Consider the following 27,289-nt stretch of genomic DNA (forward strand, 5'->3'; position numbering starts at 1 on the left):
TCTGTCATCAGATCCTCTTAAACGTTTTCACAGCACATTCACAATGCACCTGGTCACAATTTTTGAATATTGTTCTGGGTGTTCTGAGCTTCTGGGATATGAGGCTCAGGTGAGAACGGGCTGCCGTTAACAGGCTAACATTAATCAGCTTTGCTTGCTGCTGCGAACTGTTCAACTCTCTGTTTCAAGGAAAACACAGATTACAGACTTGGTGATGAAAAACTGATGCCGTTATCCTCAGTTCTTTTGATGTTGATTTCTTTCCATACAGTTTTTTGCTAATTGGTTTTTCATATCTCAGTCATATATGTAAGAATTTTTGATAGTGATAATTGCTTATTTGTGTGCCGGTAAAGGTCTTTAGAAACAATGTGGGTTTTTTTCTTTTTCCCTGCTGTTCTTTCATTTAATAAAAACATACATGGCCCACAAAACCCCACGTTATTCTAAACCCCTCCTGATGTTATGTATTCATTGCTACAAATGTGGCATGTTTGAAAAGATCAAATATTTGTATGCCCATTACCTTCATAAGAGCAAAGCAAGGAGCCACCAGCAGTATTTAGCCTCTGGTCTGGATGGCGTTTGCCCTTGGCTGTATGGTGCAGATACAGAATCTATTTGGAGAATTGGCTCAGACACAGCAAACAAGCTGTCATCAGTCGCTGGGAAGTTTTTGTTATTTTTCCCCATTGCAAAACAAGCGACTTTGGAGATCTTTCATAAGAAAACAAGCGCAGAGATCATCAAATGATGTCATATGGGAGATAACACGTTTAAATGACAAGGTTCAGAATGAGGTTAATAAATGCTAGTCCCTTGTACATTTACCAGCCCCATTCACCATCATAATAGAATAAAAACACTTGTGGTTGTGTAATGCCTTGAAGAACTCCTGCAGGTTTTCACACCACAATGCCCGTGGTCCTCAAATGAAGTGTTCTTCTGTTATGTCAGATTGAAATGCCATCTTTTTTCCATCTTTTCTTCTGTTCTGTGCAGAGGGCTAATTAAGTTTCAACTGGCAAGCTATCAAGAAATAAACAATTGCTTGTTCTTGGCTTTGGACCCTGAGGCTCCCTGTGTCTCCATTCTGGAGTGAGGAGCGAAGGCCTAGTCCTCCCACAGCTCCTTTGTCGGGGAACCGGAGCCATTTGAGAGGTAGCGCTTTGCTGTGAGTAAGAGAAGAGACATGACCCCCTCTCTCCTTGTGTGGCAGGTGCTGCTCCTATGTGGGGAGACGTGGAAACGGGCCGCAGGCTATATCCATCGGCAAGAACTGCGATAAGTTCGGCATCGTCGTTCACGAGCTGGGACATGTGATCGGCTTCTGGCACGAGCACACACGGCCGGACCGAGACGATCATGTGACCATCATCAGAGATAACATTCAGCCAGGTGCGGGTCCTCTAACGCTTCCCCAGTTTCCCAGGGCAGACATCTCTCAGATCTGATGTGAAATTACACACCTGTCATATTCCTCATGGACCTTTCCCTGGGAATGACTACAAGGCCTTTGGTTCAGCTTTTACTCATTCCTGGTCTTTGTTAGGATTAGTGCAGTTAAGATATCATGTTTTTTTACTGCCTGTCTCGTAGCGGGAAGGTATACTGTTTGGCACAGAATTATGGGTAATGCCTCAGATGTGTGGGAAACCCCTTACTATGTAAAAATGAAAATGATTTATTTTTTATTGCGTTTCTAAGTAAAGATTTAAACACATTATATCACACATAAGACACTGTGGTACCTTTTAGTGGGGCGTGGGGGCATGATTAAAAGCAGAGAAAATATTGTTAATGATCCTAAATTATACTTTTTTAAAACACAGTTTTTATCATCTACATGTTTCATTTGGAAAGCAGGATTAGGCGTGATAAAAAGTATAAAATTTGTGTGCAAGTTTGCAGTGTATTAATGATGGGCCACATTTTTAGAGAAAACAAATCTCCAGATAACATCCTGGCTTTGGATTTAAGTGCCTTTGGCTTTGGATTTAAGTGCTTTCCCAGAAATTCCAAAATTTAGTATGTATTTGATTCAGAAATATGGGTAAGATTGACACCATTTTTTATTTTATCACATTTTTATTATGTGAAAGAACCGTATAAATATTCTCGCTGGAAAATGAGATGTTGAAAGCAAGAGAAAGTATTCAAAATGACAGTTATGTACAAGGTGTTTGGGCATGCACACAAAGTATACACACACACACACACACACACACACACACCAACCTTATTGGATGATTAATCAACATCTCTGTATAAATTGCTTACAGGGCAGGAATACAACTTTCTTAAGATGGAACCTGGGGAGGTGAACTCTCTAGGGGAGCCGTATGACTTCGACAGCATTATGCACTACGCCAGGAACACCTTCTCAAGGTTGGAATCGAAGGTTATTTATCTCTGAGTCTCAGTGTGTTTCTGTTCCACAAACAGTAGCAGTGTTCCTCTTTTTTTTTCCTGAAAAGCACACCCTTTTTGAATTCATGCTTCATGCCTTTATGATTTCATACGTGGTAAAAAGGAAAAAGCTAAGTTAGTTAAGTGAGCCATTAATATACAGTATTAATAGGTTATAATTATTATGTTTATTTCATTGAGGTATTAAATACCCATATTATATCCAAAGGTGTACCCAAAGCTCCCTCAAAATGACACTCCAAGTTTTAGTGATACAAAATATGTCTGCTGGAAATTGGTCATCTACCGTAATGCATCCACCCTTAGATAGTCATAATTAAAGCGTTAAATCTCCCGATGTCCTCTGTGGGTTGGAGATTCAGAGACCAGCTTGTCAGGTCATAATGTGCCTCCCACAGAAAACAGAGGCAGTGTATGTGGGGCTCCCTTCAGCATGACTTTGCTTTCGTTTTCCCGCTCACCAGGGGCATGTTTCTGGACACCATCCTTCCCTCCCGTGACGAGAACGGGATCAGGCCTGCCATCGGACAGCGGACGAGACTGAGTAAAGGAGACATTGCACAGGCAAGGAAGCTGTATAGATGCCCAGGTACTGCTATGCACGTAACGGAGGGTGTGCGTGTTTGCCGTGCCTCTCTACGTTTACACTTTGCTCCCTGAAAGAGCTTAAACCGTAAGCCGCCTGCTGGAGTTAGCTGATTGGTGGTGATCCCTCGGGAACTGGGTAAATGAAGTATTCGAATGTGGAATTAGCGGAGAGAAACACAATCTTCGCTGAGCTGATATGGAAATACGGGCCAACCAGATCGTTCCACCCAGACTATCCAATCAAATTCATTCTGAATGCAGAATTAATATAATTAACAAATCTGAAGTAAGTGTAGCAGTGTAGCATAGTGCGCCATAGTGGTTAAGGAGCAGGACTTGCAATCAAAAGATTGCCTGTTCAATTTCCCGATGGGGCACTGTTACTTTACCCTTGGGCAAGGTACTTAATTCACAATTGCCTCACCAAAAATCCAACTGTATAAATGGATAACATTGTTTAAAAAAATTGTAACCAATGCAAGCCGCTCTGGATAACAGCATCTGCTAAATGCCAGTAATGTAATGTCTGAAATATCTTTTTTTCAACCAGAGAATACAATGAAAAAATCTGAATGGTTGAAAAAAAATCATGTGCTATTTATTACTGACATTAATATGATCCTTTTATACCTTGTAGCTTTGTACTCAGATTGAATAACCCTCCATGTAATGTTGATGAAAATGAGTTGTAAGGCTGAAGAAAATGTTTGAGGACAAACTTTTTATTTTGGAACATGCATTGGGACAATGAATCATATTGTTCAAACGCCTTACGCCCAGTCTTGTGCGCTGAGCTGAACTGGCACAGATGAATGTGAAATGGTGATTGTCCAAATCTTCTCAGAAGGTCTGCGGTTTTGGCATGCTGTGGCCAACTCTGAGGTTACCCCAGGGCCATTGCTGGGTGTGTGTGTCTGTCTGCGGCGTTCACGCGTGAGTGATGAAGTGCTGTCCCTGCGCATTAGAGGGAGGGTCGCCCGCACTGTTTAGAATAAATCAGCTCCGTGATGACCTCACTGCCGTCTGGGTCCACACGGCCACACTTGGATCGTCAGAGAGATGATCTGTGCTGTCAGTCAGCTTCAGGTCAGGCACACACACACACACACACACACACACACACACACACACACACACACACAAATTAACACACTCATGTGGAAAAAGCTCTCGTTCTTAATGGGAAGCGGGCGTTATCGGCGCTCCAATTCGGGGAAAAGCGTCGTTGTTGACAGCTCTGAAGATGATCTCAGCTTCTTCGGAACATAGCTGGATGCACCAATTCTAATGACTGCTGCTCCTGACCAGGCCTGCCTGACCCTTTCCCCAGCTCACCGATGTACGACATCACAGCAATGGTGATGTCATCTATTTTCTGTCATCTGTTGCCCTCGGAAGGACTCGGACGTCACGCAAACAGCTATGCTCTGCCTGCTTGACGCAGCCTCGTGTCCCAGCGCGGGGAAAACCGTTTGACGGACAGAGTGCTGTTTTTAAAAGTGTGTCACTACATGGCTGTGCTGTGTACTGTAAGGGGCGTCGAGCTGAGCTGTGCGTGCGCGCTGCTTGTAACGCCGCCAAGACAAATTCCTCGCGGCATTTTTCTGGTCAGCAGTAAAGATCCATCTTAAAGTGAGCGAGATGGAATGTACAGCAAACGTTTGTGTTTTACTTTGAGCATAAATTATTTGACTCATTAACACAGAAGTAATCAACAACAGATGAAAAGCAAAAAGAAACGACGAGACGCGAACCGCCGTAGCACGCAGTGGTTCTCCCGTTTCTGGGGCGGCGGCCTTCGAGCGCGCCGCGATTTGACCGGGGGCTCGGCTGTTGTCCTTAAAAGAGAAGGTTACAGATAGCCATGCGGGATGGCCATGTTGTCTGACAGACGTCGCCTTGAACGCTTCAGGGCCGGGATGCGCGTAGCAGCAACGTGACAGCCCTACCCCCCCTGCAGCGGCCATCACAGGCGTGCTCCACTGGGAGGGATGGCAGGTTTTACCTTCGATTTCACTTCTGGTCACGGCAATCAGGCTAACAAGCGGGGGCCCTCGCCCTACAGCTGACAGCAGCGGAAAATATCAGTGTGATTCAGTGGTCGCGTTGCCAGCATGATGTAAAACAGGTTTTGCTGGAATTAAGAGGAAGATTTTCCTTATCTTATGTTGGATTTTTATGTTTCTGCAGTGCTACATAAATTAGGTGCGTAAATTGTTCAGCCTCTAAATGTACAATAGATAGCAATGTTGGATTCCCTTTGGGGCAAAGCATGGTAGGATTGTGGGAAAAGATGTCGTCCTGTAAATGCTTTTTTTCTAATTGGTTTCTTTTCCTGCCTAGTATCCAGTGAACATACTGAGTTAATCTGTATAATCTGTGCAGATTGGGATCATCATTTGTTTTTTTTTTTTCCTTTGAAGTGTTTTTGAGCTGTTAAGACATATTTTGTAGCCTGATCATGAATGGGTTGAACCCAGGACCAGGCCTCCCTACTTTGTAATCTGAGCACAGATTAATCATCCCACTCACTTCCTATGCTGTACCACTCTGTTTCTTCAAAGATGCGTCCGTCTGAGCTTCCCTCTGCACCCAGTCACAGTACAGATCATTTCAAGTCCACATGTGGACAGCATATTTTCCGCTTCTAGCGCTATCTGTAATCGGTCAATCAGCTGATTTGATTTTGTTCAATGTTTTGTCCTGCATACCAGAAGCAGTTATTGAGTGAAGCCCATCACAGAGAGGTGACTTGAGAGATGAAATCATTTTAAGTGCCGTGTTTTTAAAGACAAGGAATTCAATGCCCCCCCCCCCCCCCCCCCCCACACACACACACACACACACACACACACACACACATTTCCTTCCACAGCACTTCACAGATATGGCAGACATCTGCGCTGTCACTCTCTGTATAAGGCTCTCCTCCGTATGCCCGGTGGTTCTGCGCGTTGGGGAGGGGAGCAAGCGGGGGCAGCGCCGCGTGACTCAGGGCTGCTGTGTGTGTGTGTTCCAGAAGAATGTCCTGCAGGCAGGGGCCATCCCCACGCTCACTCCGGGCTCTTCTCTGACCTTGTGCGTGGAGACTCTCACTATGCCTCCCTCCCTCCCTCTCTCTCTCTCTCTCTCTCTCTCTCTCTCTCTCTCTCAGCCCTTCTCTCGCTCTCATTCCCTTACGTCCTCTTTATTTCTCATTCTTTCCATCATTTTCTCTCTTTCTGCTTCCCTCTCTTCCTCCTTTTTTCTAATACATGATTCTTTTGGCGTTCAGCATATGCTGCGTGATTGCAGAAAAATGGCTTCCACACATTGGCGATTAGACAAGCTGTTCCTCCATGTTCTTCAATCCCGGGCGTGAGGTGAGACGGCACATTCGGTGCTCCCTGTGTAAAGCCGTCTGCCTGCAGCAGTGCCCTGTGTCAGGCTGAACAGTCCTGCTCAGTACGGCAGAGGGAAGGCCCTCGTTGCTCTATCTCCCTGTGGAGGCACTCTGCTCACCACTCTGCATAGGAGGCCCCCGGTGGATCAGCTGAGAGTTTGCAGGGTGGCGGTGTCCTGTGATTCACTGGGGAGCGGGGGGTGGGGGGGGCGGAGTGCAGCTGCGGTCACGTCGCGAGGGGGGGAGTCACCTCACACGGCATTGGCACGTGAACTTACCTGGTCGGTCGATTGGCGCGCCGGGTCTGGGGGGGGCGGGGGGGTCAGTGGCTGGCAGCTATGTGGGAAGTACTCTCGGTGAAGCTAAGGATAATGGAGAAGGAAAGGGCAGCACTCAGCGCGCAGCGGGAAGTTCTAGAGCATTAATCTGTGTCCTGCCGCCTGGGGTTGTGATTGACAAAACTGACAGGCATTAAAGGGCACTGGGAAAAAATAATTAGGAGTTTACCTTACAATCGTAATTTAACATGCATGTCTAATTGGAGTGCGGAATGAATGAACAAATCGATTTTTTTCCCTTGGATGAACAAATAAGTGAAAATGAAGAGGGAAATAGTTCAGTTGGATACACAGTACCTCGCATGACCTATGTGGCTTGTCCCTGGCTTGCACAAAGGTTATGAAATAACCTGCCAGAAATATTTAGGCTGAATTTTTTTGCCATTTTAAGCTCAAATGCTTCTAATAACATTGAATTGATGGCTTGTTTCAGAGCTTCTGACACTCAGTAGACTGATTCAGTCCACACAGGGAGCAAGGCCTAGAGCACTAATCAGTCTTATTTGTTTAACGTGGTGTGAAGTGTTGTTTTAATGAAAACATTTCTAGGCTTATTGCCACATTTGCTGCACATGTGGAAATATTGATTATTTCCTCATTACACATCTGTTGTGATAGGATGTCACATAGGATTCAACGTAGTTTCACAGAAAATATCAAAGCATTTGATCAGAGTTGGAGTAAATACTTCACCAGAGAGTCCTAAGTCCTAACAATGTTGACTAGGCAAGACAGTCTTAACTACGGCACGCTAGTTAACTAATACAGACATTGCAATGTAAGTATCTCTGTTGTATTCAGCCAATTATTTTCACTGGGTTTTATATTCTTGTAGATCCAACATAGTTGCCTGTCAAGTAGCAGGTTAAATACATCCATGATATATTGGGTGTTGAAAGGGGTGTCTACTGGATTGCTTTGTCTGTCTGATAGAAACAGTTTCCCTTATAGGGGTACACCCAGCTATCAAGTCAGACCCATGTGTTTCAGCATGTAATTACATGACTGTTAAACGCTAACAATTTTGTAACTACTATGTAATTATCCCTCAAGGGTGGTGCCAGGAGTATCATGTTGACTAAAATAACTATTACTGAGTGGACTTGATTCTATCAATGTCTGTTTTCCAGCTTGTGGGGAGACGTTACAGGAGTCAACGGGTAATTTTTCATCTCCTGGCTATCCCAACGGTTACCCGTCATACACACACTGTGTGTGGAGAGTATCAGTGACTCCTGGAGAAAAGGTAAGCACGTACTACCACTCATTGCCACAGAGTAACAAAAAACCACACAGATACGTTTTTACTTGTAGGTTTGTGTCAGAGATAATCATTTCCAGGTAAGTATTTCAAATGCAAACCGTCCAGTTTTCTTTAGTAAAATGAGACTCACAGGAATTGGGCCAGCGGAAAAAAGGCAGGTCTTGAGAAATTCACCTTTAGGGAAAAAAAAAGAAAGTTATTAAAAAAGACCGTGCCAATGCATGGTACATTTGCTAAGACCAGGCTGGATGAAATCCACCCTGCAGAACAGTCATTGTGAAAGCTGGAATTTCATCCGTAATGTACAAACTGCCCCCTCACCCCCCCACCCCCCCCGCACGCGGATGCCCTCAGAAAGACGTTGCTAAACCCGGGTCAGCGCCGCCGGCTTTGGCTCCCGGCTCCCACCGCGTCGTCCCAAGGAGCTAAAAACGGCACGTTCTCGGTGACCCTCCACCGTCGCGGGGGCCAGCCAAACCCATGGCTCTATTTGCATTCCACCTCCTGCGGCACTGCAGAATCTGCTGGCGTAACCAATAAACCTGCGAAGGGTGCTGACACGCATCCATTGATTGGGTCTCTCCGGGGAGTGCAGGCCACGCTGTCCCCTTGAACTGGAAAGGTTTGTCTCGTCTCCGTTGGCTCCGGAAATCTGCAGAGTGTTGCAGAACACTTTCCTTCTTTTTTTTTTTTTTTTTTCTTCTCCCGATGACTTCTCCTTTGCTCGCTTCCAATAACCTGTGGCCATCGTTCTTCCACCCCCCCCCCATTGGTGCATCTGAAGAATTTGCATTTCTCTCCGTTGTGCATTTTCAGTTTGCTTCTTTTTTAGGAGCGTCATCAGAATAAGCTCAACCTTACCTGTGGATTGGAAACGTAAAGACACGATTGCGTAGCGATAACCCGTTTTTATTTATTTATTTAGCTTTTTTTTTTTTGATCAGAGGTATTTTTCCACTCTGAAATGCCATCAGCACATGGCCTCAAGCTTCGGGCCTCTCGCCAGTGAAGCTCAGCGTGGTGCCGCAGTGGCAATCAGCTTACCATTTGATTAATAGAATAATAGAAAGAGCGCCTGCCCTGTCCCCCCATGCCGTCACGGACACAATCTCCATCTACGGGAATTAGAGATTTTTTTTTTTTTTTTTTACAGTGACCTCTTTCATTTTAACCACACCACGTGACAGGTACGCTTTCCACTTCAGGGGTTATTTCGGTTCAGCCTCCAAGGTGAAGCAGGAATCATGGTTAGATTCCAGTATTTCTCAGTATGTCTCCTGTTGGTTGCGATATCAAACGAATGGCTTCTCAGTTAAGAAATGAAATATGTTTGTTAGCCTTGATTTGTTTTCGTTTTGGAATTCAGTATATGACATTCCACAAAAGGTATGTTTTCCTTGGAATTTGATTGCTTCATACTTACTCACCACCCACTAAGAATGTTTTACAGTTTTGTGGACCTTGCTTGCATGTTTTGCTCTATAGCACCCTCTAGAAGGAACTGTTGACACCTTTATAGGGTGGCAATTTGATCTTATGGCACAGTTTTGCATCAGATTTGATTAACAGAATAAAAGCAGGTCTCCTTTTTTGGCAATGTATTTTACCTTTCATTTCCTTGTGAAATAAACAAAGCACAATGTTTGAGCAGTGAAAAGGTAACTCTTTCTGATTATAAAGAAATTAAAGACTCTTTGTGGTGGGACTATGTCCTGTTTGAAATGGAATAACTCAAAGCTGACAAGATCCAGGGCATATTGCAGATAGCAGATATTTCACACAGAATGCCCCAGGATGATTAATTTTGTTATGTAAGTATCTTGCTTAACAGATTAGCAGGCAATAAAATATCGTTATTCTGCAAGAACACCATTGAGACAGTGATGAAGGAGGACAAAAAGGCAGAGATTACCAAGGCACCAACATTCTGAAATACGATTCAGTTCCAAGAATGGAGTAATCCCTCCACAGTAAGAGCACATGTACAGTAACAGCATTATTGACGGCCGTTTTGAAATATTTCTGCGATAAAAAGCATCAGCCTTCAGTTTCTTTCAAAATCGTCTCCATTTAACTGTTGCAGAACAATACCGTTGTGTGTTATTTTGTTTTGCAGATTGTTCTGAACTTCACAACAATGGACCTGTATAAAAGTAGTCTATGCTGGTATGACTACATTGAAGTTCGGGATGGCTACTGGAGGAAGGCACCCCTTCTAGGTATAACAATGCCTTGCTTTGTATTTACTTTGTGTCGTGTGTCATGTTGACCAAGGTCCTCTAATTTTTTGCTAAATATTTTCATGTTACGTATCTAAGATATACCCCTTATTTATAATATGTAATACCTGTATGTAGGTGAACAAGGCAGTAGGAGGGACAGACTGAACTGAAATGCAGAGACAGTTTGAATTGCTTGAGAGAGATTCATTGCGCAGGGTTTTCCCAGTCTTAACAGCCCAGCCGGTGTGGCCCCGTCTCTTCTGCAGGCCGATTCTGTGGAGACAAAGTGCCTGAGGTCCTGACCTCCACAGACAGCCGCATGTGGGTGGAGTTCCGCAGCAGCAGCAACTGGGTGGGGAAAGGATTCGCCGCTGTTTATGAAGGTATTCACAGTTTTGTTGGGTCATCTTATACCTACTAACACTGCACTGCTGAAGGTTACCGCAGGAAGACTTAATACACTCACTCTCTGAGGTCTGGAACATGCAGATGTTTAAGTGCATACCTCTTTTTCTGTTTACCAGCTTCATAATAGCAGGGAACGTATCATGTGTATTCTTAGGCTGTAGTTTTCATTTTGTTCAGAACATTTGTCACTGGATCATCTGGCATTATACTCACTAGGTTGCAGCCTCTGCCAAATAAAATAGTGCTAACAATATGGTAATTGTTAGTGTTGTGATAGGAGAGAACTCATGAGGTGTCAACAGTCTCCATTTTTCTCATTCGTACAGGAAGAACAGATCTGATTAGTTTTTTTTCCCCCCGCTCTGTCCTCATTAGTTAACAGCCATGTGACTCCTAGTTTAACCGCCAATGGCTTTATAAAGAGGTTTCAGTCAGACCCACCTGCCAGCTCGATCTTGATCATCTCACAGCCACCCTGTTTAAATCTGTCTCTGTGCTATCAGCCATCTGTGGAGGTGAGATCAACAAAGACGCAGGTCAGATCCAATCCCCCAACTACCCAGACGACTACCGGCCGACGAAGGAGTGCGTCTGGAAGATAACTGTTTCGGAGGACTACAACGTGGGATTAAGTTTTCAGGCTTTCGAGGTGACAGCTCCGGGTGCTTCTCTCTTTTCAAAGGCTTGCTGGGATTCGGGTGGAAGGGATTACATGTCAGTTGATTACGTCTGAGCTATGCTAGGCAGTTCTGGCCTTCTTTTTTTTTCATGGCTCAGCACAACAGACATGCACAAGCACGCACACATGCAAGTACGCACGTGAGCTCATGCGCACGGACAGACAGACACAAGCATGCACACATATGCACACGCATGCAAGCACACACGCGCACGCACACACACACACACATACACACCCATTTTCTGCATGTTAGAGAGAGAGCAGGGGGAACATTCCCTCCTGACTGCAATCCACACGTTTTCCTTTGGAATGGGTATTGGTTTCAGGACTCTCTGAGGACTCAGAGGTGCATAGGGGTCAAACACAAACCTTGAGATTCAGGGGAAAGCTTCAGCAGGCCCTCCCGTTCACTATGAGCACTGTGAAATATATTCTCATTTTTCTGGGGGATATGAGATGAAAGTAGATGAAAAGCACGTTGAGTGGCAGGATTAATGCATAAACCACTTTGTTTGAATTACTGCGTGTTTATTTAAATCAAGAGTGGAAGTGTATTTTTCAGTGCCAAAAAGGATTGCGGTGCAAATGTTCAATATGTATTCAAGCCCAAAAGAATGAAAATAAATGAGGAAATAATGCGGTCTAGCCCTGTGTGGCATAGTGGTCAGGAAACTAGACTTGTGTCCCGCTCGGTGTGCGAGATTAAAAGTGATGCCATCCTACTCTTGATTAATGCCAGTAACCTTATGTATTGAAGGTGTACCTAATTATGCTGAATGTATCGATGTATATAAGTCAGTGACAGTGGCATCACCAAAGCAAACTAAATCATAGACATAATGTCTGTATTTCACATATAAATTATAATGGAGGGAAAAATGTGGTTTCGGTCTGTGCTTTCCCTCTGATTTCAGTGCCACCCCTGTGCCATCGGCTATCTTTGAGTAAAAGAAAAAGAAATTCTGTATTCTTTTTAAATGTCACAGTTGAGGCTTATCACTCAAAAGGGCCTGCGTTATTGTGCGCCTCTGCAGCCCCTGAAAGGAAAACACGTCTTCCTCCTGTGCGCGGCACTCATAATGTGGGGCGGAAGCCGGTGTTCCGGCTCTTAAACGCATGCAAGGTTCACACCAGGCACACACTCAGGAAAGTGGCGGCCCCTGCGCAAGGCCCGAGAAGCCTTCAAAGTGCCCGCCGGGGGACCAGCGGCGAACCCCGGCTCAAATCTTGTCATTTCAACCGATCGGCCCCAGGAAAGCCACCGCAGCGCGAAGGCATTGTGATCTGTGAAATCCTGTTTGTTTTGGGCCGGATCCTGGCCGTAAAAGCACACTCTACTCCACTGTTTTCGTACGGCATTGTTAGCGTCGTGATTGAGAAAGCACATGTTCCAGGAGCTCCGCGTATCGCGCGGCTCCAGTCACGTCTTTTCAAACACCGCGGCGTGACAACAAAAGCCACTACGCACCTCTGCGTTGTGCTTTTTTCTTTTTTTTTCCTGATTCGAACTGGGATGTAACCTTGTGGTGACCTTAGTTATGCAGAATTTGTTGCAGAGGTCTCCCAGAGTTCAATTTAGAAGGACTTACGGTGTGTTTACCCACAATTCCTGCGCTACGGTTTGTGTTAATGACATTATTAGAACAGTGTGAGGCCTTTTGTCATTGTAAGGTACATGTTTTTGAAAGAAGATGTTTTGTGAGTGGTTGTGTGTGTGAGAGAGCATACATTTTTGTTGCATGTGAATTGCCCACACTGTAGTGTATGCAGTATTGCACACAATATGGATACAAAATTGGATACACTTGATACACTAAATGAATGTAATATAATGTAATTGCTGAATCTGAGTGCTGTTGTGACAGATCGAGAGACACGACAGCTGTGCCTATGACTACTTGGAGGTTCGAGATGGAAACACGGAAAACAGCCCTCTCATTGGTCGCTTTTGTGGATACGATAAGCCAGAAGACATCCGCTCTACCTCAAATAATCTGTGGATGAAGTTTGTCTCGGATGGAACGGTCAACAAGGCCGGATTTGCTGCTAACTTTTTCAAAGGTAAACAAACTCTAAAACAGGCGTTTGACAGAATTATTAATATATATTATATATACCAATATATTACTTTTTCCACATCTTTGTAAAAGATTGATAAACTACTGTCCCATGAAAAAGCTGTTAGTATTGTGCTTTCTAATTCAATATGAGTCTCTTCTTGTTGTTGAATTACTTTTTTAGGTTCAGTGTCTCATTCAGAATCAGTCATTACCATAATCTTTTAAGAACAGTATTTTCTGTTGAAGATTTTTTTCTGCCCCAGTCTCCAGATTGCCTCAGACAATAGCTAGCCTGGGCTGGACTCTGCCAAATGAATTAAGTTATTGGGAAAGGACAAACACGAATCTTGAGTCCTAAGGTTCAACAATGCCGTGCCTAATTTCCTTATGGAGACAAGTCATTAAGAAAGGTTAAGATAGCAGAATATTTAGCAGACGCTGCTGATTGCTTTGTGCCCAGACTGTAAGAGGAGAAGCTTAAGAGATAAAATAGGACTGGATCCTATAATTCCATTAGCATTTTAAAAGAGTCCCATCTTTTTGAGACAATATAAAGGCTGAACCTGCCTCATAATAAACACTGTATGACATTTTTAATTATGATGGAGATATTTCTTTTAAAATTAACTGATTGCATATGGGGTAACTGGAAGAACCAGAGGTAAACATGCAAGGCGTTGCCGTGGAGGCGTTTCCTTTGCTTATGTTTGAAGAGGATGCTTTGAATCTTGTGTTATTCTCAGGTTCACTTTAGGAGAGGTTGGTGTTGTTTGTCTGTTTTTGGACATACCCACTAAAGTAGTAGTACTGCCAAGTTGACACTCAAAAATGCCAGTCAGGTTGCTGCTGGCCAGAAATGGCTAAATGCGTGTGTTCTTTTGGAGACATTCTAGAACTTGTTCTTGTGGTGCATTTTCCCACTTACACTAGACAGGGCTGCTTGGCTCATGTGCCTTTACCTGCTCTGCTTCACTTTGGGGTGTCCAAACTTACCTCCATCCTGCCATTACAAACCAGATGGAGCTAGACTAATCAAACCACATGCCTCTCTACAAAATCAATGCATTGCGAAATCATTTTAGAAATTATTTAGATAGTCATTTTATCACAGTTTCATATCCATTTTGAATTTTCAGCTCTGATTCGCTGCTGTGAGGCTCTCTGTGATAGTTCCTTGTATGAAGGGCACAACGCTCAGCCGGATCGGACTCCCTGATTGGTTGCTCGGCTGAGAAAGGAGCGGTCATGCTGTTTGTCTGTGTCCTTTTCAGAGGAAGATGAGTGTGCCAAACCAGACAATGGAGGATGTGAGCAGAGATGTGTCAACACCCTGGGGAGCTACAAGTGCGCCTGTGACCCTGGCTACGAGCTTGCCCCCGACAAGAAGAGCTGCGAAGGTAACGCCCCATACCCCCCCTTTTTTGCGGTCTGTCCCAAAAAATCATAAACCAGCCAGTACATTTGTTACAGTTTTGAGCATGAAACAACTTCAAGTGGATGTTTTCCAAAACATTGAGGAGGTTTTGATTTTGCGAGATACAGTAGATATTTTATTGCCGTCCTGAGGTTCTCAAAGTGGATGGGGAATAGACTGTGAAAACCAGTCAACATGTTGGTCACTCAACCACCAGATGTTACAATGTACATTGCGTAATATGAAATAGCCTTTTCCTTTCCTTCATCCCCAGTACTTGAGTCATCCATTATTCTGCTAATAAGGCTGTAGACAGAGCAAGAGACTGTTTAACCTTTACATTTCTGGAATATTCTCACAGTCAGCTGTAATTTCACAGACAGACAAATGAAATGTAAATATGAAATGTCACCTTAATGTCACAGATCAGATATAACTTGGGGGGAGGGGGGGGGGGGGGAATTCTTTTAAATATATCCCCGACCAAAGGGACAGTTTTACACTTTTTACACAATATAATATATTGTACAGTGGCAGAATTTTACAGGAAAAATTGAGGTTAAGCAACTTGCCAAAGGGTATGAGAAAAATGTTCAACGTGAGATTCGAGCCCTCTTCCCTCTGGTCCAGTACCCATGTTCCCAGTGTAGCCCAATCACACATTCCTCACATGGTTGCCTGCAGTTTTCCCTGTTTGCTGTAACTCTTGCGCATCTCCCTCAGCTGCCTGTGGAGGCCTGCTGTCAAAGCTGAATGGGACCATCACTACCCCCGGCTGGCCAAAGGAATACCCCCCCAATAAAAACTGCGTGTGGCAGGTGGTGGCCCCCACACAGTACCGCATCTCCATGCAGTTTGAGTTCTTTGAGCTGGAGGGAAATGAGGTGAGTGGTCCCCCAGCAGGGTAGCGTGAAACTGAAAATAATATCAGCATATTCAGCAGACAGTTTCTTAATCATGTAGTCAGTTCATGCTACTGATTTTTTAACTGTACTCAGTGTTTTCTCATTTTAAATTGCCCCCGGTTTTTGTAATCTTTTTTGTAATATCTTTTTTAAGATAAAACTAATCTCAAATGCTTTTTCAAGAGCAATTTGAGTTGCATTAAAAGGCCATTTATTAAGATAAAACATTTAAGGAAATTCATCTTGTGCCTTTTAAGCTGAATAGCATTAAAATTAGAGAGTGAGAACATTTTTCTCTGCTTTGTATCTATTATAAAGATATATGCTTTTATATTTTAGTTACATTTCTCTCTCTCTAAAATAAAGGTGTGCAAATACGATTATGTGGAGGTCCGCAGTGGCCTGTCCTCAGACTCCAAGCTGCATGGAAAGTACTGTGGAACCGAAGTGCCTGAAGTCATCACTTCCCAGTACAACAACATGAGAATCGAGTTCAAATCTGACAACACCGTGTCCAAAAAGGGCTTCAAGGCTCACTTCTTCTCAGGTACAGCCCTGAACTTTAACCCGCTCCCCTCACCCCCCCATTTTATGTTTGCAATAACCCCCAATAACTCACCCCAGCTATGCCACAGGTAGAATAATGTTATTGATATCTTTAGACGTTGTAGATTAACTATGCGTGAGGATTATTTCTTTTATTTGATATAGTGTTACACCAAACCAACAGCACACCTGTTCGTTTCAATTTTTTTAATATAAAAGTACTACTTGCCAAAACATACCGGAAAAGAACCTGAAACCTGCTCTCTATTTCTGGCCCATTTCTACAAAGGCTAGGGAAAAATGAACCATGTGACCTTGCAGCTGTTTTCCATCAATTCAGGGTCTTTTTACTGTACTCAACTCCATACAGTGATATTTCAACAATTTTACTCGACTGGATTGTGGTGCCGATGGAGCTTTCACAGTAACCACAACATCACTCATTTTACTGAAATTTTTTTATTTAAAAATGTTCCTTTTCAAAATGATGTTTGTTTTTTGCTGCTGTTTAGATACATTTGTGGTAAAAGCTTCCCGTGTGCTTTTTTTTTTTTTTTTAAATGAATGGACCCGCATTGAGAGGTGAGCCAAGTCTTTTTGGAGGCCGCGAGTGGTGTACCCGCGTCGTTGGGCGGGGCTGAAACCGGGGTGGGAAGCTGTGAGAGATAATAAACACTGCTCAGTCCAGTGCCACCTGTTTAACCAAAGCCAGTTTACTGATATGCTGGTGGCCTGCTGAGAGAAGGGGGGGGGGGGGCTTGGGTGGGGTGTGAGAGGAGCAGGAGCAATGCCTGTTCTCACGCCTTCACAGAAAGTGAAGCAGGTCATATGCTGCTAGACATAGACATAGACACAGACATAGCTGCTACACATCAGTTCGGCTCCAGACAACAGCAGAGACGGAGTTCATAGCCAGACCTGGAGAACCACTGTGGCTTACAGCGGTCATAGGAAATCATTTATAATGAAAACCACATTGTATATCAGGAGTCACCACCACTGCAGGTTTGAAATGGAAGCGCTCAGAATGAGACAAGCGCTTTGGGGATTGGTAAAAATTGTTGAATAATATGATCTCAATTTACTGGAACGTGAAATGAAAACCTTATTTGTGGTTTACAAGAGTCAAATGGCTATTACGAATGAATGTTCGTTCTATGTGCTAACTTATGTGCTTGTAAATAGGCCTTCATACCAGCTGTGCTGTTAAAATGTAATGAATGAGATAAATTAATACTTTCCCCCACCTTATCAAATGAACGCTTTTCCTCACCTTATCATAGTTTGCCTTTCTGGTACTATTTGGGTTTTCCCCACCATATCATAGTTTACCTCTCTGGTATTATCAGAGTTTTTGGTCCAGGCTTTTCTTATTTCTCAGTGTGAGGCCAGTAATATTTATTAAAAGGTTTGTTAAAAGGTTTGTCAATGTGTAACTTTCATAGGTGGGGCAGAATGTTGATAAGCATATGGATTGTAATAACCATACAGGTCTGTGATAACCAAACAGGTTTGCGATAACCATACCATACTGTATGTATTTGAAAGGTTTGGCCTGGCAGGGCAGGTGCCCACACACAGACTCACCAATGGCGCCATGTTGCCACGTTTTCTTCCGCAGACAAGGACGCGGCCTGCAAAGAGAGAATTTTTGTTTTTGAGTCTTGCAAAGACTCAATGGCGCACGTGTCCCCCGCTGGTCCAGTACGTATTATTGACAGACTGGCCGCCTCTGAGCGAATCAGAGGTACGACCACGTGTCACCTGATTGGTTCCCAACCAATCAAAATCGTCGAGCACTGGAAATGGATCTGTCCTTGCCCCTCAAGGATCGACAAGAATCCATTCAGCTCTGGGAAACCGGGTTTCCATCTGTTCACAACAAATGCATCTTTTCTCATGCTGGGAAGCATTTGTTGCTTATTAACATTATGACAGATCTTTGACCGTCTCTGGGAATGGTTGCAGCTGTTACCTTCTTTTCTAAATATAATACATGTGGCGAAATAATGGCACAACATAGAGGATAATCAGTACAGTTTCAGTTCACGTACTGTTTTGGTATGATGCAGTGGGCTATTTATTAAAACATATTTCTCCTTGTAATTGTTTGTTAACACTGATAGTCTTTATGTGTTCCTGTGTATGCGATACAGAATTTGTTGCAACATAACTAACAGTTCTAATATATGTTATGTCATATCAACGTCATTAGCAATTAATCACTGTGATTAACTATGGTGGGACTCAACCTTGGTGGAATTTGTGGATTTCTTATTATAAACGGTGTTTGTCTGATTCCAGATGTTCTTAAACAATTTCCCAACCAGAAACAGATTTACTACTGAAACACGTGCAGTGTAGGTGGTACAGAGAACAAACTCAGAAAACCCAAAGGGAAGAAATTGGCTGACAGGTGCCTGGAATGACTTGGCTCATAAACGCATGGGTGGGAGGGAAACAGGTCCAGAATGGCTGGTCATGTAGATGTCAGATGGGTTTTTTTTTTGTTCTAGCTGGAATAAGCATGAGCCAGAGACAGGCCCTGAAGTGGCCCATTCAGAGTCAGCCTTAGATCTCAGGGCTCCATTCATCTTGTGCGCTTGAGTCATGTCAAGTTGGCGCCCTGGCATTGTCAGGAGATTCCCAGGGATGCCACTCCAGCTGGCACCGTGCCAGCGAGTGCTGGGGGGGAGGGGGGCGCTGGGGTGTCTCAGACAGCCAGTGCACCAGTAGTCTGTGTGAGTCTGTGTGTGTGTGTGTGTGTGTGTGTGTGTGTGTGTGCGCACGCGCATGCGTGCATGCAGCGTTTCCTTGAAGAGCTGCAGCAGATTCCTCCCACCCCCACTTGACATTGGGATTGTGGAACTAAAGACAGGCACTAACCTCACAAAGCCTGTGCACTGGGCACAGTTGTGCAGGGGTGAGCCAGGTCGGAGTAGGAACTGGTAATGCTAAACCTGAAGAAATACAGGGGGAGAAAAGGAAAAAATAACTGAAAATAGGTGGAGGAATCTCATTATGTATGATTATTTTTTTCTGTTTCTGCACAATTTAACTTGATGGATTGTTTAAGAACATCTGGCATGTGTTTTCTCAAAGACCATCAAAATCTACATCATTATTATTCTACTATCGCTTAGGAATCAAGCTGTTTTTCCTGCAAAAAATAGCTTCTATATTTTTACTCGGAGACATGTAATTTGATTATTCGTGCATGAACAAAATTACACACCAAAGTTTTTGCAGCCAGTGTATGACAAAAAAGATACCCAAAAGGTCCTTGCTTTTAGGGACCTGACGCTTTGGTGTCAAAGTAAAGTTCATGTCGTCTGAAAAAAGCTTCATTTGTTGTAGCCTGCAGTGCTTTGTTGACGTGGCAAAACCAGGAGGCGTTGTCTCTTCCAGTGACATAATGAACAGGTTGAGGCTCTCTTTCAGTTTCCGCCCTCTGGTGTCTGTTTGTTTTGTCTGAGTTTTTTTTTTTTTCTTGCGCGAACTGTTGACTGTGCTTGATTTAACGGCATGCTGAGATGACAAGACTGGCTCTGACAAGCACACTGCTCTGGATGTGTCGCGGGCGGTCTGTAGCTGTGAGTCTAATAGAGAGGAGCAGTTACTCCGCCCGAAATGGCCGCCCAATCCGAACGGCGGCACCTGGATGGACCGCCTGCTGATGCGCTCTGACTGTTGTCCCTCTCGGGAGAATTTCGGTGGCTGTCTCCTCGCGCAAGCCGAGCTTCCTCCACTAACCTTGGCTCCCGCTAACCCTGCAAAGCCTCTCTGAAAGGATTACTTGGCTTCTAAACACTAACGGCCTGCTCTGCGGTTGTCCTTCAGCAAGCTCTGTTTAATCTGTCATATTGTCTCTCTCTGTTTTTTCTCAACTGTTTTTTTTTTTTTTACAATATTTTTGTGCCCTCATTCTTCTTCATCTTTGCCTCCGACTTTAAATGTGTCAATTTGTCCAGATTCATCAACTTCAATCAAATATTCAGAATGGATTAGAATTTGATAAAGGGGATATCAACAACCACGAGCTTTTATGAATATAAGTGTTACGAATACACATGAATATATACAGAATTATATTGCATCATACTCATATGAAACCTGTTTGATATTAATTCATATTATTTGTTTTTATTTAAATGTTCCTTGCACACACTATGAACATACAGTACTTTTATATGAAGATCATTCTAGTAGTAAAAATACTCACTAGCAGTCACTCATTAACTTGTATTTACTAAGAATAACACAACTTCAGACCAAAAGGTGTTTTTTTTTTCATGATGCTTGTAAAAGTAATGATCCTGTTTAACATTTCACCGGTTATTACATCATGACTGTTTGGTGTAGACCCAGAGGTAGGCCCACAGAGCACAGAATGAATGGGTACAAATATGGCAAAAGGAACAAGCCCTCTGCCTTCTTGTGACTTTCTTGCCATAATTTGCCCTGTTCTGGACAATAAGATCAGCACGTCTATCTCTCTCTGTCTCTCTCTCTCTCTGTCTTTCTGCTCGTCTTCAAAGTGAAGCGATTGATGTTTGCATGTCGTGCGTATCTCGCACTCTCCACAGATAAGGATGAGTGTTCCAAGGACAATGGCGGCTGCCAGCATGACTGCATCAACACTATAGGAAGCTATGTGTGTCAGTGCCGCAATGGATTCGTGCTACACGAAAACAAACACGACTGCAAAGAAGGTATGTGAAGCAAAGACCCTGCTCCCCGCTGCCTGAATATGGCCCTCAGATACCACACACTTCCCGTATTCTTCACTACTGCACACGTGTATGAGGGTGGCCGATCGATCATGGGATTTTAAGGTAAGCACGGTTGTGTTGCCACCTGAGAGGTTCATGTGGACTTATTAAGACAGTGACGATCTGTGAGGAGCTTGAAGGGGAAAAAAAAAGGTTCCGTGTGTACAAACACATTGCATGCAAGAGATTTTCCCAGCTCATCACTTGTGGTTGTGAATTGGCTCTGGTTTCACACACAGCTGGATTTTCCTGAGCCTTCAAAGCAGTTGTTCTGTAGTCTGAGGGCAGTGGTGTTTTTTATCTCTGTTATATAGGATGAAATTCCAAGGTCATGTTCCTTTTGGAATTCACATACATTTAGAGTGGCTCTTTTGAGCATGTTATCCTACCCACTTGGCAAATATGTTTACTTATCTTCTTATTAAAGGTCACACGTTATTGACATACAGCTGAATATTGACTGCAGTAGCATACCCTGCATAGGAGGCTGTGGCATTCTGGTTAAAAGCTGATTTTAATAACTACTGTCCCTCACTGCCAGTAAATGTCACACAACACTTCAAACCAGGCTGTATGTTGGGATAATGACTGCAGTTAATTTATTCTTAATAACCTTTGGCTTATAGAGGGTTTCTCAATGTGTCATATGCTACATTATAAACATTGCAAACTGTTAATTATATGTATGTGTACAGAAACACAGATAAATAACTTAAATGAGTCTCCTAAATGTTTTTAGAGATGAAGAGTGGAGATTACTTAAGGCCATGCCCCAAATGGACTTTTGTTTGTATTGCTTGATGTATTGCAGCAATATATGGCCATTTTGTCTGACTGTAGGGATGTAATGTCACATAGAACTGATAGATTAAAGGAGTGACCAAGGCCCACAGAGACGTTTAGGCTGGGGGGTTCCTCCAACAGGTACGCCAACTAAATATACAACCGAGAGATTCATGACATATTTACATTCAGAGGTCATTTCACTTGAAGTTAAGTGATAGTGTATTATGGCAAGAGGTGCATTTTATTAAGCACTCCAGGGATGCCCTATTTAATTCAGTTACTGTAGCAGTATCCCAGTCAGCTGTTAGCTGTGGTCAACCATTTATTCTTAATTTGATTAGGAAATAATGGCATGTGAAAAGATCAGTTCTGCCTGCACCAGAGGCATGTGAACTTGAATCTACCGTGGCAGAATAAGTTTTAATCATTTGTTATGAGGACTTAGCCTCCAAGGTGTGAAGTGGTGCCTTCATTCTATGACATAAATGAACATTATGACAAAAATAGCACAAGCTTAACTAAATATCAAATGGTCCAGAATTCAACCTTGACATAAATGCTCAATTCCACTAGGTCTGTTGGCTATGTTATGCATAAAATATGCATAAAATATGTCTTCTATAAAGTAATTAAATTCAATACATATTATTATTGAAAGTCAAAAATGAAAGTGTCTCATTACACATATATGCAGTGTTATACCTCATGCAGTGTACCAGTATACATAGTTTGCACAATTTATAAAAAAATGAAAAAAAACATGTTTTGGCATTACACAGAAATGGTTACAGAAACCATATACACATCAAAAATGGACAATATGTTTGAATACAAGACATCAAAATATGTTAAAAGCTGCTGACCTGCTACTTCCACACGGATAATGTTCGGAGTTAGCATCACTAGGTCTCCAGTACCAATATTTAGGTAAGAGATGAAGACTTGGAAATGGATTAAGATGTCTTTCTACTCTGCTGTCTTGAACATGTTGCTCAGACAATTGCCAACATATTTCTACCACTGTTTGATGTTGGGTTGTGGTGTTGACGCCAGAATAAACTATGGGTGTAAAAAAAACAAAAAACATTTATTGAAATGCCTACCAGATGTATTTGCTGCACAAGTTTGTCAGGGACATGTGGTTTGTGTTCCCACATGTCTAGAACTCAAGATTTCTGCAATCTGGCGTAAAAATAATTGTTTTTTTCCAAAATATATAATTCTTTGCTAGAATGATTTATGGTTCATGATCAAAATTGGATTCACACTAATACAATGCAGACTTTTTCCTGTTTTGTTTACAATACCAAAGGTCATGCCTGAAGGTATAGATAAAATAATTACGGAATGATATCATAATATGCTTTTAGCTAAACCTATCCAAAAAAACGTACCACTTCCTGTCCTTTCATGGTAAATATGCAGCACTGCCCCATGTTGCTGTCCTCTGATGAGCGCTCAATGACCAGAAACCTTCTGCCATTATCTTACTGTGGTAATACACGTATATGAAGTAACCTTCAGTAAGGTGTGCGTTGTTTTGACATTTCCCCTCATTCTGAAAAATCCAGGTCAATGATGAGCGTTTAGCTTATTTTGGACAGCACGTAAACATACAAAAGGTTAATCATGTAGTAATGGTATTTGTCCAAGGTGCCTTGACCAATTAGGCTGTTCGTTCAGATCCGCTCAGCAGCCCAGTGCTACTCTTCATAGTCTGATTATTTCGAACATGAATGCAGTGGTCGAATGTCATTTGCTCAGTGTCAGTAAATGTACTATCTAAGTATTTCACCACTAATTTCACCACATCCATGACCTCTTAATGTATTTAGGAACATTTTTTTTTCACTCATTCATAAATGCAAGCTGAACCACAGCTGCAATGCAAATGTATAATTGTGGGAGGAAAATCAACTTTGTGAATTCTTGCTGTCAGTTCATTTTTCACTTCTCTGACGTAAAGAGTTACAATCGCAGATAGCGTGTATGTGTGTGTGCGTGTGTGTGTGGATATATATATATATATATATAATAACAATGTGTGAATGTTTTTCCATGCTGACTTGAGTTCATCATAATGATGACTGCTTTGATATTTTGCACATGAACATGAACAGCATAATAACACAACTGTAGCTTCGGTCCTATCTGTAACCATAATGAATCAGGGGGCTGATAACATTGCTTGGTGTGATGTTTTTTAATGTCTGTATCAAGCAAGAAGGGTCTCCGTTTAATCTCACCACAGTGCACTTTGTTCTCAGCCTTGTAGAAATGATGAAAACATTCATTTTATCAATGCTACATGGCATGGCATCTTACTGGGCCCTACAGTTAATAAATGCATTGTAGAAGAAAAGAAGCAAAAATGTTATTCCAATTTTTAGGACAAAGTGGGCTTGAACAGTGTTATGCTCACACTCACTGGTCTGGGAGTGTTGTTAGCCTGGTCTGACGCTGTTGCTCATTCAACTTGAATGGATCCCCTTATGTTCTATTGTGCTGTAAGTCGCTCTGGATAAGAGTGTCTGTTAAATGAATGTAATGTAATGTAAGTGCACTGTGATCAGATTCAATAGAAAACTGAATCGCTATCTGTTCGAAACCACTCAAACTGGAAGCTGGGCAGAGTAACGAGTGTAATTGATTGCCCAAATTGACACCCACTGAAGTGGCTTCATGCTTATTTCTCAGCACAAATGAGTGAAGTTTTGCGTCAGTGCTGATGCAATTGAATCTACAATGCAAAAGATTAGACAAAGAGAATCAAGATGAATAGACAGAGCTATGATTGTTCAACGTTGCATTGGAGCCCAGCTACTCACACGCTTGAACTGAACTGCCTTTTTTTTTGTGTCTGTAGCCGAATGCGAGCACAAGATACACAGCTCCAGCGGGACGATTAGCAGCCCCAATTGGCCCGACAAGTACCCGAGCCGCAAGGAGTGCACCTGGGACATCACGGCCACCCCGGGACACCGCGTAAAGATTGTGAGTAACGCGCAGTCCCCGAAACACGAGCACCCGGGCCGTCGTTATTCCGATCGTTAATCACAAAGGATGCGGCTTCCAGGCTGACTGCGCTAACTCCATTTGGCTATGATTGCAAGCACATGGAGAGGATAATTTGCCTCTGGCAGCAAACATCTGCACCAGCGCTGTATGTCATCTCATGTCAGATTAAATGGAGAAAGCCAAGGGTGTCTGCCGCTACAAGCCATGAGCGCAACCCATGTGTCAGGGACGCTGCAGTTCGCTCTGATGTAAATGGTGTGAACCTGAAACTCTCGCTGTGTAAAATTGCTGATGTCATACCACAAATATGTGGTGTATGTTATTGGTGTTTTTACTTAAAAAAAAAAACAGAATGCCACATTTGTCACTTACAGTATTTACAATGTTACAGTATTTACACAGTGCAGCCTCAAGGGTTGTGAATAGTGGGGAGTTTGGGATGGGAGTGTCATGTTTGCGTCCATAGCAACGCATTAACTGTTCATAAAAGGGTTCAGTAATGCCGTGTTTATGCAAAGAAAACAACTCTTTTTTTCCATTCACTGCACATTTTCTCTGTCACTCTCAGTTCGTGCAAATAATGTATTTGGTAAGATTAGAGGGGATACTCATAATGTCTCCTTTTGCACGGCACAGTTTAAAATACCTCTAAAGTAGCAAAGAAAATCAAGTGGGGAGATGGTTCTGTGATAAGGCTCTTAAAGGTAAAGCTTTTGACAGCTTTTGCACTGATCCTAATATACTTGTGAGGGTTGTTGCGAAAATTGTGCAGACTCCTTTTTAAACTTCTTTTTTGATATTTAATTTTTTACAGTCTTGCATACAGTATACATAGATATAGGTTCTTGTTAGGGGACAGCTGTGGGCATCGGAAGCCTGCAGATTCAGGGCCAGGGCAGGTTCCTGCAGGGATTAGATAGATTAAGGCAGCTTTGCTGTACTAGACAGAACTTGCACTATAATTTGCACAATGTTGTACTGTTTTCTGTTGATTCATTACAAAATCTCCCCTCTTAATCTTTGAGGCCGCTCCATTTTGGTATGGAATTCATTCTCACATTTTTTTGAGGCACGGATAAGAAATTCCTGTTAGAGACGTGACTAATAGTAGAAGATTTCACTTCTGTCATTCCAATTGGTTGAGGCAAAATTGCCCCAGTGCATTCTGTGTTTTCTGGTTATTAGTTTCTGATATAACGACCTGCAGCAAATACCATGAAAACAGACGAGTACACAGAAACACATGGGCTTTATTGTGTACAAAACAAGGAGGGAATATGGTGGAAAAAAAAAACTGACTGTCCATAATTATGAGGCTTGTAAAAAAGTCAAAAAATTTTTAGGAAACCGACATGACATATAAATGGAATGGAATATAAGTGGAATTTCACGAGAAACAAATTAAAACTGGCCACTCGGTACCTGAATAACTGGCGGCGGTGCATTTACATGATCCGATTAGTTTAAGGGAAGTGAAATGAAATGAAAACGATGAGGCGCTGTCCGAACTTAGCCTATGGAGGGAGCGCCGGGGCCAAACAGATGGCCGCGCTTCCTTAAAGCTACCCCCCGTGGCATGCCGACGGACCGGGGGGGGGGGTCGCCGCGAGTCAGCTGCAACGGGCACGTTTTCACCGAGGCGGAGGGAGCGTGTCCCACGCACGAGGTGCTAATCCTCCCAAAGCCAATTCACGTTTGGGACACGAGCGCCCCACACACACACACACAGCCCCCCCTTCACACGCCTGCGGTGCGTGCGCATTAGTGTGAGCGCAGATCACATGACCACGTGTCCCATTTTTTTTTTCCCTCCCCCTCTCTCCCCATGTACTTTGCTGATTGACACCGCAGGTTCCATTTCTTGTCTGGCCAACTACTGAAACTTGGTCATGCTGCGCTTATAATATTGTTGACTCCTTATATGGCTTTTTGCTTGTGTTGTGCTCTGCCTCGCTTGTAATTCGCTTTGGCCTGCCAAATGGATAAATGTAAATGTAATGCATAGGGTGACATCAAATATACGTTGGGACAATTCTACCATGCGGCTTCAGGAGCATTTAGAAAGAAGAAGGGAGGTTCTCTGTTTCTTTGTAAGAAACCTGTCACTTTCACATGTGATGGGTGGAATCCCAGATGCACATATCATTGGACTGGCTGGAAAAATAGATCCATGACATTTTTGCACATATTTATGAATCTCAGTGCCAAGATGTAATGCAGTATAAGACACACAATTGCTAGACCGTAAATTCAGCTGGAAGTATGCAAAAACAACCCCTCAAAACTTCCCGGTGGCTATTTAGATTTAGTGGTTCTGAAATCTGAGTTCTGCGAATGGCTGGCTGAATTTATGATCTGGTAAATTAGTGCCTATATTAAATTTGGTCGTTAAGGTCAAAGTGACTGAAAATGATTTCAGACTAAAGCCAGAAACTGAAACAAGATCACTTGCACATTGCATCTGGATGCAAAAC

At 43.0% G+C, this 27,289-nt stretch overlaps 1 protein-coding gene across 1 annotated transcript in view; it reads left to right on the top strand.

The window, feature by feature from the left end:
- Window positions 1-27,289, top strand: part of tll1 (tolloid-like 1) — a gene marked incomplete at its 5' end in the record, with an annotated part of 60,144 nt that overhangs the window by 28,125 nt on the left and 4,730 nt on the right. Inside the window, 13 exons of the mRNA XM_036516941.1 lie at window positions 1,220-1,398; window positions 2,283-2,388; window positions 2,895-3,019; window positions 7,869-7,984; window positions 10,119-10,221; window positions 10,491-10,607; window positions 11,136-11,281; window positions 13,180-13,375; window positions 14,646-14,771; window positions 15,512-15,672; window positions 16,060-16,240; window positions 20,826-20,951; window positions 24,664-24,791. Coding sequence (XP_036372834.1) covers window positions 1,220-1,398; window positions 2,283-2,388; window positions 2,895-3,019; window positions 7,869-7,984; window positions 10,119-10,221; window positions 10,491-10,607; window positions 11,136-11,281; window positions 13,180-13,375; window positions 14,646-14,771; window positions 15,512-15,672; window positions 16,060-16,240; window positions 20,826-20,951; window positions 24,664-24,791 — 1,810 coding nt within the window. The remainder of the gene's footprint in view (window positions 1-1,219; window positions 1,399-2,282; window positions 2,389-2,894; window positions 3,020-7,868; window positions 7,985-10,118; window positions 10,222-10,490; window positions 10,608-11,135; window positions 11,282-13,179; window positions 13,376-14,645; window positions 14,772-15,511; window positions 15,673-16,059; window positions 16,241-20,825; window positions 20,952-24,663; window positions 24,792-27,289) is intronic.

Source organism: Megalops cyprinoides, chromosome 22 (genome assembly GCF_013368585.1).
Source record: "Megalops cyprinoides isolate fMegCyp1 chromosome 22, fMegCyp1.pri, whole genome shotgun sequence".
NCBI lineage: Eukaryota > Metazoa > Chordata > Actinopteri > Elopiformes > Megalopidae > Megalops > Megalops cyprinoides.